The sequence below is a fragment of the Lutjanus erythropterus genome, unplaced genomic scaffold, assembly GCF_056507025.1.
Source record: "Lutjanus erythropterus isolate fLutEry1 unplaced genomic scaffold, fLutEry1.hap2 Scaffold_155, whole genome shotgun sequence".
Taxonomy (NCBI): domain Eukaryota; kingdom Metazoa; phylum Chordata; class Actinopteri; order Lutjaniformes; family Lutjanidae; genus Lutjanus; species Lutjanus erythropterus.
Window position 1 is genome coordinate 991544 of NW_028146632.1, and position 12124 is coordinate 1003667.

At 45.3% G+C, this 12124-nt stretch overlaps 1 protein-coding gene and 1 long non-coding RNA gene across 2 annotated transcripts; both read right to left on the minus strand.

Annotated features, from left to right (window-relative positions):
• Positions 1-106: 106 nt before the first annotated feature.
• LOC146304340 (uncharacterized) lies at positions 107-2201 on the minus strand. The gene is made up of 3 exons (XR_014769380.1): positions 1864-2201; positions 751-896; positions 107-547 (listed from the first exon to the last, which is right to left on the minus strand). It is a non-coding gene; the product is annotated as an uncharacterized LOC146304340 (long non-coding RNA).
• Positions 2202-3488: 1287 nt separating this feature from the next.
• Positions 3489-6335, minus strand: LOC146304341 (uncharacterized). The gene is made up of 2 exons (XM_084714176.1): positions 5763-6335; positions 3489-3983 (listed from the first exon to the last, which is right to left on the minus strand). The coding sequence occupies exons 1-2, from the start codon at positions 6333-6335 to the stop codon at positions 3489-3491; spliced, it is 1068 nt and encodes a 355-aa protein (XP_084570302.1).
• Between the last annotated feature and the right edge of the window lie 5789 nt (positions 6336-12124).

Consider the following 12124-nt stretch of genomic DNA (forward strand, 5'->3'; position numbering starts at 1 on the left):
TTCACTAAACACCATGAATGGAGAAGCACACCCCAAAATAAACAGATACTGTTCATATTAAACATGACTTAACAGGAGAAGTTTTACACATACTGTGAGGCATTTATTGAATCGCATATATCACATCGTATAACATGTCAAATGATGTACTTATCATCCATGACAGTAAACTGAAAGATTCACTGAATCCATTTGAAAAAAAAAACTTTGACACATCAAAGATTGATGTTTTTGAGGCTAAACTGTTAACTGGACATCTTTTCCATATGTTTCATTCGTTACAGGTATCAGCCTATAGGTTTCCTCGTCACTCCTTGTCAAAGCCTGTCTGGTTCTTAGGATTGGCACCACGTTTCCTGACGCCCAGGGCCTCTATGTTGGATTCAGACCTCCTCTTAGTTGAACCAGGACACACAGCTGGCGATGACCTTCTCCTTGTCTGGCTCCTCATACTGTGGACTCATGTCCTCTGGATCTTCATCCCTGTCTGGTACCAGGTCCAGAAACACTTTCTCAAAGATGGGGTCCATTAAGTCGGCCACATATCCTGTGCAATATTGCAGAAAGATTTTGTTTAAACTTCAAAAAAGTCAGTGCATTATGTTTATGTGTGTATTTATATAAGTTATTAATTTTCTATTTTATTTCTATTTTTTGTTGAAACCTTTGCAACAACTGTTACAGTGATACAGTAAATACAACATGTACATGACTTAATTTTAGTTACAAATAAAAGAATGTAACACTTACAAAACATGGGCTCAGTCTTCACTGGTTTTGTTCTACAGGCTCCTCTCATGGTCTTTGGGAAGTGCACTTTGAAGAGTTGGTCTCCACCAGATGTGATGTGTGGTTTGTCAGCAGGTTCACTGTAATACATGACAGCCAGGCAGAGTCTGAAAGTACAGCAGTACAGAGAAAATCAAAGATGTAAATAATGAACAACTGTAAATATTTTTTACAAATTAAATGTAACCACACTTTCATTTACCTGCACAGCATTCCAAGAAATGGAAACACCAAGAGTCTTTCAAATGCCACTGAGACAATATATGCAATCATACACTGCTATGGCCTAATATATTTATAATAACAGCTGATGTGTGTGACTTGGTCATTGTTACTATGCCGTTTTTGTGAGTAAAAAGTGAGTAGTCACATGATTTTATGAATTGTATTGATATCAAAGCAAAACAGTCGTCATTATGGACGTGTCCCTCTCCCCCTCCTGCATGTCCTGCACCCCCACTGTGTTGTTTGTAATGTAATGCAGGACTACTGTTACTGTACTGTCGTCCTTTAGCGCATCAGTGTTGAAGCACCGTAAACACTGAATAGAGGAGGGGGTGGTGTTGGTGAGGAAGCTGTTGAACCGGAGAAATTAAACTTATTTTCTGATTATTTTGATTCTTACATTCTAAGCACAGATAAACACAACTGCATACCTACGCTAATCACAACGCCTGATTTAGTCTGAACTCAAGTTTCTCGGCTTGATTTTGCAGCAGGTCGCTACACATTTCAGGTATGAGACAGTTAGCAGCTTGATGCTAATCTAAGTTACACAGCAGGCAGAGGAGAGAGGAAGCGTCCATAACAACAGAGTCGATAACACAAACCCAGCAGCATGAAGTCACACAAAAACTGACATGAAAAACAGTCACCAGCATCCAATTTACTATTCTGTTTAGTAAACTGGCTTCATGTGAGGGTTAACGTTCACACAGATTATCTTGACTCTCCCTCAATATTATACTCCAGTGTGTGAGCACACAGTAGATGCTACACATATTAGCCGCGATGCTAACGGCAGGATGAGCGGCTAAATACACAGTAAAGCAGCATAAAGATGATAAAACTTACCGCTGCCATGTCTGCAGTTATGTCACAGTCGGTACTGATCCATCCTTGAGCTTCAGTTTTGAAGTAAATCCTGCTTTGTACCGACCGTCGATGAAGAAGCAGTCCGAAGTAAAATGGTTAGCACCCGCACACACACGCAACACTTTACTGGTGTTGTGAGGACATTTTACTTAAAAATAAAATTAATAAATTAATCCACTGGGTCTTCTGTGGGTCATATGACGGGAGTAAATGCAGACATTTGTGCTCGTTCCTGCAGCCAACAACAGAGGACTTGTTGTGCTTTCCTTGTGCCTTCAACATCTCAGTTTGCCTGTGTAGCGTTCCCGGAGAAAACGATGGCGAACGGGAGGTGGACTCGTAGGTTTTCAGTGGGCGGCACAGACACGCAGCACAGGGAGTGTCTCCGGCTCAGAGGAGGTGCTTGCCCGGCTATGACGTCATAGCCGGGCACAAATCTAAACGGAGCGTTTTGGCCTACATTCACTGAAAGGTGGAGCAAGCAAGAGAGGGAGAGAGAGGATTGTTCTCATATCAGGGGAGTCTGAAGGCAGGCCGGGGACACATATTTTCACTGGAAAACCTTCAAAAAGTGCATTTTGCATAATATGTCCCCTTTAACTGATCCTATTGTCTGTGTACCTAACCACGGTTGTATGTACACTAATGCTTCGGCTATTACAGTAGCAGCATAAGGTTGTTGTACACATATTTGGTCTCCTGGTGGATTAGAACAGTTTGTTTGGGCCAACGTTATTTGGACTTTATAGTCAAATCCTAATTTCACATACATCTGTACGTAAATGATACGCAAAAGAGTTGTATAATTAATTCCTGGGGGTAGGTACTGATCATTGATTGTTTTTGCAGTATACTGTGCAATGTCATTAAACCGTGAATATCTATTAGAATCTTGAGATCCTATTGGATACGTAGGGGTGTAACAGTCATCTGCTTCATCTAGCAACCTAGAGGCGAAGTCATTCCAGTTAAACACTTCATAATCTGTCTTAGAAAAGGGGATTGGAACTAACATTGGAGTGTGTATTGACTCTGGCATATTCTGGCATAACCAGCAGTTACTCAGATTACATTCACATGCATATTCAATCATTAAACTAAGGACAGAGTTTGTTTTGGCCATTTTAGGTATCTGAGCACTCTGAGCTGTCGATGTGTGAGAGGATGCCGCTTTAGAACCTATCTGGAGTATAGAGGAAAAGAGCATTTCATGCAAGTATTCATCATGTTCATCATGTTCACGATTTTCACAACTTCTTACCTTCCCTGGCACACTCTGAAAATTCACTTCCCATACTTTACAATCGGGGATGGTCTCCAGTTGTAGATTAGTAAAACACCATAACTCTATATTTCGGATGGTGGCTGGAGTGTACTTGACTCTCACAGCATTCTTTGAGGTTTGAGAAAGCTCAATTTGTTCTGCGTCTAGTACATTCCACCACCATCTATTTCTAGCCTTGAAATCAGGGTTTGCAATCAAACAATCATTGAATTTACATCGGTCATTAGGACATTCGAATATGATTGGATCCACCTCTCTCCTGGTCCGGTTTAGACTCTCATAGGTGGGTTTATTAATGTTCCAGGGAGCCTGCAGGTGGTTATTCTGCACGTTGGTGCTTGTCCGTCAGTCTCTTTCGGCGCATAGTGACGTGACTGTCACCTCGTCCATGGAGACAGGCACTCCGGCACCTATTGTTTTGGGTTTTGAGGCCTGGACCTGGTTCACTGCTTAGCCAAGCAGGGGTGCGTGGCAAGGGGCTCTGTCTAGAGCGGTCACTCCCTGGGATGAGGGGCATGGGCCGTGGCGGTGGGTGCCCTCTCTCCTGAGGGGGCACCAGGTCTGTGGTTCCTTCTGCGCCGTGGAGGAGGAGGTCACTCGTGGCACTTTGGCTGCTGAAGGCGGGCTCTGCCCAAGATCCCAGTAGCACGAGGAGGGACAGGAGGAGCCATCGGCCTAATTGCCCTGCGTTGCTGCCATCTTGGTGGGACCTGGAGTTGCAGCCCTGCACCTGGTGGCGTGGACCCATTCTGCTAGGCCCTCGACCTTTAGAGCTGTTCTCGTCACCACTAGCACCTGGAATGGACCTTTCCACCTGGAAGATAAAGAAACTTTGTCCAGGGACTTAATTAGTACAAAATCTCCAACTTTAAAAGGATGAATAGGTCCCTCCAAGGGTTTCGGGAGCCTGTCCGCCACCTGTTTATGAAACCTTCTCAATGTTTCTGTTAGTCTCATCACATACTCTGTCATGTAATCATCAGTCCAAAGCAGAGTTACTTTGTGGGGAGTTAAGGGTGGGCTTGTCCCTGTGGACATGGGCCTCCCCATCAACACTTCATGTGGGCTCAAACCTGTGGTTGCACTTGGTGTGCTACGGATAGAGTACAAAACTAGTGGCAACGCGTCAACCCACTTCATATTAGTGGCCATCATTGTTTTGGTCAGTTTTTCTTTAATTGTGGAATTCATCCTTTCTACCTGGCCTGAACTCTGCGGGTGATATGGGACATGTAGCTGCCACTGGAACCCTAGCACTTTAGATAAAGCCTGAGTCAGTTTGGCCCTGAATGCTGGCCCTTTATCACTGTCTATCCCTTTTGGTACTCCAAATCTAGGAATCACATCTTTGAGCAAGCACTTCACAACTGTCTCTGCATCTTCTCTCCTAGTGGGGTATGCTTCTACCCATTTAGAGAACCTGTCTACAATTACTAACAAGTACTTGTAGCCTTGGCAATTTGGCATATGTACAAAATCGATTTGCATATTTACAAAAGGACCTGATGGCGGTTCCAAATGGTCATGTTTTACAGCGCTTCCTTTTTTTTCTGGTTAGTTGACATGTCATGCATGTATCTACCAGTGTTTGCGAAACTTGTGTTATGCCAGGTGCAAACCATTGTGATCGAATTACATCATTTATACCCCCTTTTCCTACATGTGTGGGACCGTGCGCCACACGAGCCAACACATGCAGGAGAGATCGGGGACAGACGGGACGGCCATCGGGGTGGAGCCACAAGCCAGACTCCGGATGTGGTGCACAACCTTTACGAGACCATATGTATTTTTCCCTATCATCAGCGTGGCTTTGCAAAGCTACGACATCATTGAAGGAAGGTACGCATGTCGGCGTAGGAGGTTGTGTGGAGGTACACTGACGTACCATGGAGGAAGAGGAAATGGCTGCTTGTTTGGCTGCAGCATCAGCCCGCGCATTCCCACGTGTTACTGGATCAGAACCATGTGTATGAGCAGCACATTTTACTATCGCAAGTTGGGATGGAAGCAAAATAGCCTCTAGAAGGTCTGCTACCAGAGAATGATGTTGTATTGGTTTACCTGAGGAAGTCAAGAAGCCTCTTAATTTCCATAATTGACCAAAGTCATGCGCAACCCCAAACGCATATTTAGAATCAGTGTAGATAGTGGCCACCTTGTCTTTAGCTAGAATACAGGCCCTTGTAAGGGCGTACAACTCAGCGGCCTGTGCAGAGGTGCCATTAGGTAATGCACGTGCCTCTAATACTTCCCAGTCACTCACTACTGCATAGCCAGCAAGGTGTTGATGATCAGAGGGTCTGCACGCTGAGCCATCCGTGTACAAAATCATGTCAGAATTAGCTATTGGTGTCTGCAACAAGTCTGGCCTTGGGGAGGTGCACGTGTCAATAGTGGTAACACAATCATGATCATCATCCATGTCCACTCGAGGTAAGAGAGTGGCTGGGTTTAACGGAGGTGAGCGTTTCAAGGTGATGTGGGAGCTGGAAAGAATGATAGCCTCGTAACCTGAGCGACGAGCAGCTGTCATATGCTGAGTAACGGATGTGTCCAAGATATGCAAGACAGAGTGAGGGACATGCACTACACAGTCATGAGCGAGCACTATGGGAGATGATTTGTCTATCATTGTGGCAACAGCAGCCACTGACCTTAGACAACCCGGCATACCTCGAGCCACTGGGTCTAGCTTAGCAGAGTAGTACGCTACAGGGCGATAATGTGACCCGTGCTTCTGTACCAGGATGCCAGTGGCAAAACCGTCCATCTTATGAACATGCAAGTGGAAAGGCTGATTGTAATCCGGCAGGCCTAGGGCAGGGGCTGACATGAGAGCCTTTTTAATGTCCACAAAAGCTCTGTGCATCTCATCAGTCCATTGCACGACAGAAGAGGCTGCCTGAAGAGTGGCCGGTCGCAATACGGAGTCCATAGCCGCGTAGTCATGAACCCAATGTCTGCAAAAGTTAGCCATCCCCAGGAAAGATAACAAATCCTTTCGAGTCTTTGGGGGAGGCATTTCAGAGAGGAGTTTCACTCTCTCTGGTGACAACAGTCGTTGTCCATTTCTCAGGACATGTCCCAGGTATGTCACCTCTGGCAGACAAAACTGCAACTTTGTCAGCGAAGCTCTGTGGCCACACTCAGCAAGTCTTTTCATCAGCCTTATAGAGTCCGTCTTACATGACTCCTTCGATGGGGAAGCGATCAACAGGTCATCTGCATACTGTAGAAGCGTGCTACCACCAATTCCAAATCATCGAGATCACGTTTAACCGCTGCAGCGTACACTCCCGGACTTTCAACATAGCCCTGACTCAAGGTAGTCCATGTGAGTTGTCTGCCTTTAAAGGTAAATGCAAACAGGTACTGGCTATCTGGATGCAATGGAACTGAAAAGAAAGCCGAACTCAAATCAATGACTGTGTAGTGTGTCGAATCAGGTGGCAGTGAGGCTAAAATAGAATTAGTATCTGGTACCACTGGAGTCATCGGCACAACAATGTTGTTGATAGCTTGCAAGTCTTGCACAAATCGCCATTCGTTTGGACGATTAGGCTTTTGGATGGGTAAAATGGGAGTGTTACATGGACTGGTGGTTTCTACCAGTACCCCTTGATCAAGCAATGATTGGATTACAGGTTCAATGCCTGCAATTGACTTTGGAGGTAAATGGTACTGTTTGATCATTGGCAACTTAGCATTTGGCTTCAAAGTTACTTTATGAGGCTGTGCAGATTTTACAAATCCCACATGATTCTTATGTTTAGCCCATAGCGAGGAAGGTACCTCTGAGAGCTCTGAAGGGGGACCATATTGAATTGGAGTGGGTGGCTGTTGACATAGAAATGTGCTTTGCGGTAGTAAGATTTGATCGTTTAAGTTCAACATGTACAGATCCTCACCTAAAGGCGTTATTAACTGTGAGTGAGAATCTGCCTTTGCTGTTCTTAACAACAGAGCTCGTGCTGTCATTTCAGCAACACTGTCAGTTTCATGTCCCGGTGCAACAGCAATGATGACATGAGGTGGAATATCTTGCACATTATACAATTGACTTTGTTGATCAGATAATTGGATTGGTAAAGCGCACCCTTGGGGTCCCACAAACAAAATTGGCTCACATTGCAACCACTGTTGTGTGTTCAACAGGGTATCAGCATTCAGTTTGTATTCTGAGGAGGGGTTGTGTGCGGCAGTGCACTGACATTGGAGGACGGGCCTCATTGCAGACATCAATGTTGCACAGGCTGGCGATGACTTAGCCACCTGTTGGATATTCGTCAAGGTGAAAGTGGTCAGCATGTTAAAATCAGGCAGTGCCCATTGATACAAACAATCGTTCACATTTTGTAGAAACTGAACAGCTTGTACAGCTCTATCGTCAGGGATGGACAAAAACAATCCATCTGGAGTACATTGAATAGTAGCATGTAGTTTACATAATAGATCTCTGCCCATCAAATTTATAGGGCTGTTTTCAGAGATGAGGAATGAGTGTTGTATCTGTGACCCTTCAACATTTACATTGGATCTGGATGACACTGGCTCTGCAATAGGGACGCCTGAGACACCCACTGTAGTGACAAAATGAGATGTTGGTGTACACACATGCTCAGCTGCTCTTACAGTAGATAAAGTTGCACCACTATCTACCAAAATATCAACAATAGTACCATTAACCTCTACTGGTATTGTAGGGTCTTCTGCAGGACAGGTTGAGAGACGGATTTGTGTTGCTTCTTTGAAAAATTGTGATGGCTGTTCTGATCCTGTTCCTCCATGGCCGCCCTATTCATCTTTACGCTGATCTGCATCTGGCCCCTTAATTGCTAAACCCGGTGCAGGGCCAGGTAACGCTGGGTATGGATAGTCTGCATTTCGATCGATGGGGTGGCGGTAATCAGGGTATCGATCACGTGGGTAGTAATCCAAATATTGATCACGTGGGCGCCTCGCGCTTCTACATTCAGAGGCCCAGTGTCCAGGTCTGCCACAGTTGCGGCAGTTACCTTTTCTTTTGTTTTTATTTGTTTGTTGTTTGTTTTCCTTCTGCTGGTTATTGGTGGGGTTGTTTATTGACTGCATCATTTGTTTGCTGTTATTAGAGCCACTTTGAGCGAAAATTTGATTTCGGTGCATATTTAGCAGGGTATGAACGGTGTCCTGCCAGTTCTTGGTTTGCCAGTCATGGCAGGACAATTTGTATCCCGATGCTATGTGTGCCTTCACGTTATGCAGAAGTGTTTGTATTGCAAAGGCTGCATTTTCTTCCCGTGTAATACCGGCACTATTGTCCCACACCCCGATGAACCGCTGTATGAAATCTGGTAAAGCTTCTTTGGGCTCTTGTATGCAATGCATAACTTTTGAGAAATCACTATGCGTACGCGCGCATTTTGTAATTGCTGCTTTAGCATCATTTTCTAACCAGGTGTTTAAAGATCTATGGTTAGGCCACTGGCCTCCATTTTCTGGTTGTGGGAACTGGAACTCGTCTTTACACAAAGTCCACTCGCTCCCATAGGTGAAGGTTAACAGCTGACGGACATCTGGAATCAAACAATCATACACTGTACATGTTTGAAAGAGCCACTGGTAATAGTCCTTGGGTCGACTTATGGGATTTGGAGCTTTCCTTGTCACGTCTAGGACTTCTGAGGGAGTCCATGGTCTACACACAGGAGTCTCACCTACCATAATTTTAGGGGCATTTATTGTTTTATCGGTGTCAGGTCTCTCCCTGACTGCACTCTGTGGTCTCCTAGTAGCAGATTTAGGTTTCTCTACTCTGTCACGCAATAATCTCTCTATTTCTGAGCTAGTAGCCCTGACAGGACCTGGGCCTTTCACACATCGAAGTATTTTGCTTTCAGTCTCTGTGTCCTCCCTTAGTGCTGCTGCAGCCTGAGAATACATGTCAGCATCTGTGTCAGTGTCTGTGTGTGTGTGTGTTAACTCCTCCTCCTCTAGTGGCCCTCCTTGCTTCTCCTCATCTGAATCATTTGCCCTAGCACCGTCAAGCAAGGCAGCTGCCTCTCCCTGCTCCTGTGCTTCTCTAGCCTCTCTATCTCTCCTCTTCCTATCTTGCTCTATGTTCAGCGCTGCAGCTGTGAGCAAAATAAGGTCTTCTTCTGTCTGACTTTTCCCTACATGGGCTCCCTCTTCGCTGTTATCAACTCGCTTAGGATACGCAAAGACAGTATGCTGTTCAAAATTTTCACGGGGAAAGGGAAGGTTCACATTAGCTAGAGTAGTCAGCAAACACTGTGGGGATGGCGCTCTTCCTTGTCGCCTAGCCCAACCATACATCATAGCTTTGGCACACGCAGCAGCGTCATTACCATGTCGCTCTTTAATTTTAGCCATTTCAGTCGCCCTGGTTCTCAATACAGTTTGCAACATAGGCATGTGACACAAGGCAACGTACTTAACACACCGATCAATGGCGTCTCTCAGTTCATCTGAACCCCATTCACACCGGCTGCCACTTGCTTTCTCCCTTTCACACTGCTCTGCCACTCTCAGCCACACTCTCAAACATTCCGACATGTAACGGAGATCCTACTCCGGATCTCCCTTATCAAAACTCAATTGCTCTCTTGCCAACTGTAATTTTTCACTCTCAAACGACCCTCCACATGGCCATTCACCCTTAGTCCATTCAGTCATCAAAGAGGAAAATGGGATCACACACTTCCAACCTTCCTTTCTACCAACAGTTCCACCGGGGGTGTGTGGGGGAAAAAAATTTTCAGCAATCGTCTTACTAGTGTGATCTGGCGTTCTTTTTGACATAGCTGGTGAGGTTGCTTTAGCAGTTAGCTCATGGGACTTTAAGACTGGTTTGGGGGAGGTAGAGTCAACATTGCGAGTGGTTTTTAAGATTGGTCTGGGTGAGGTGGAAACATTATAGCGAGTGGTTCTTGGAGAACTGACCATAGGTCTGTGTCTGGGCTCTGCTGTGGACTGATTATTACCCATTGCAATATTCAGATCAACAATTCAAACACATATACAGCACAGCATATACAAGCAACACATCACAAAATACTTCAGCTGCATCATGGGACTTCACACTCTTGTATTTTCATTAGTATTTAAATTTGGCAAAGTGGTTGCGGTATGAGACTTTAAAGATTTCAAATTTCTTTATTTTGTGTACACAATTCGGCGCCTAGGCCTCTGAAGCAGAACTTAGCAGAGCCTCTTTGTTCCCACAGGTCATAGATGCACTCACAGATATTGGTTAACCGAAATAAGCCTATTTCATCCTACCCCAGAACGTCTTCCCAAGGGTTAACTTCACTGTGCACTCTTATCTAAGACGGGCTCAGCCCGCAGCTGTCCCGGAACCAAACACTTGATATCAGTCTCAGATTTACCGACCACAGATATTACTTTAAAATTCCACTTTTACACATATATTTGTTTTTCACATGAGTTGAACCAATGCTTTAAATTTGCTTTAATTCTATTTTAGTTATAGCCGAATTTGCTACGCATTAATTTTAGATTCCGTCAAACTCAAACATGGTAAGGCAAAGAAATTGATTTGCACTTACCAGTTTGTTGTTCTGTTGGAATCCTGCCGACAACGCCAAATTGTTGTGGAAATTCTGAAGAATGGTTCACTCAGACACTGAAGAAGAGTTCGGGAGTCCCAGATGACTTACACAGGAGTATTTAATGAAGCTCGATCGAGGAGAATTCAGATTAGCAATACACAGAGAATATTGTGACTGCCAACCCAATTCTGAAGGTTACTTCTCGAGTGAAGGTATTTAACTGTCCCCTGACATTCGCTGGAATTTGACACGCCACCATGTATGGGCCTGATGTGTCTATCTATGTGTACACAAATTCTATTGGGCATAAGTGCAAAACAAGAAGCTATGCACCTCTTTGCTCTAAATCACTGTATCTGTCGGCCTTGCTCATGTATTGTGCCCTGATAGAGAATATGGAGACATTCTGTCTGCCCGATAAGCCATAACCTTGGCACCTCAGGAGAAAGTATCTGGGGGATGCACTACTCTCCTACTTGTGCAGCTGTGGACTGTAGTTGTGCAGAGTGACCAACTACTAGTGTGCCTGTTCAGGTTAGATGACCTATGACTGGACCCTTCACGACTGCATTGTCACCCATATAAAGAGAGACTCAGGGAACAATCTAAGAGCTAGTGAGGCAAGTGAGGCAAATTCAACAACAGAAACCAAGCTCTGCACCCCCATTTTTGGACATTCCGGATCCAACGGTGCCACCCTCGAGTCTCTACGAGGTCGGTAAGTGGGTCAACCAGAACCTTGAGGACTCTGGCGCATGCCTCGAGTGGTTTCGGGGGATAAATTTTGAAGGGATGGTGGTAGAGACTTGAAAGCAAGCTCTGCACCCCCATTTTTGAGCATTCCGGATCCAACGGTGCCACCATCGAGTCTCTACGAGGTTGGAAAGGGACTGAACTAGAACCTTGAGGACTCTGGTGCATACCTCGATGGGTTTTCGGAGGATAACGTTTGAAGGAAAGGTGCTAGAGACGTGAAACCAAGCTCTGCACCCCCATTTTTGGACATTCCGGATCCAACGGTGCCACCATCGAGTCTCTACGAGGTTGGGAAGGGACTGAACCAGAACCTTGAGGACTCTGGTGCATACCTCGATGGGTTTTCGGAGGATAACGTTTGAAGGGATGGTGGTAGAGACTTGAAAGCAAACTCTGCACCCCCATTTTTGAGCATTCCGGATCCAACGGTGCCACCATCGAGTCTCTACGAGGTCTGGAAGTGGGTCAACCAGAACCTTGAGGACTCTGGTGCATACCTCGACTGGTTTCGGGGGATAACTTTTGGAGGGATGGTGGTAGAGACTTGAAACCAAGCTCTGCACCCCCATTTTTGGACATTCCGGATCCAACGGTGCCACCCACGAGTCTCTACGAGGTCGGTAAG

Bases quoted from the DNA above. Each gene is read 5' to 3' on its own strand.
- LOC146304341 (XM_084714176.1), bottom strand. From the start codon at position 6,335: ATGAAAAGACTTGCTGAGTGTGGCCACAGAGCTTCGCTGACAAAGTTG. The intron at 3,984-5,762 runs GTAGTGCATGTC...TTTATCTTCCAG, and splicing joins TAGTGCTCGCTCATGACTGT to GTGGAAAGGTCCATTCCAGG.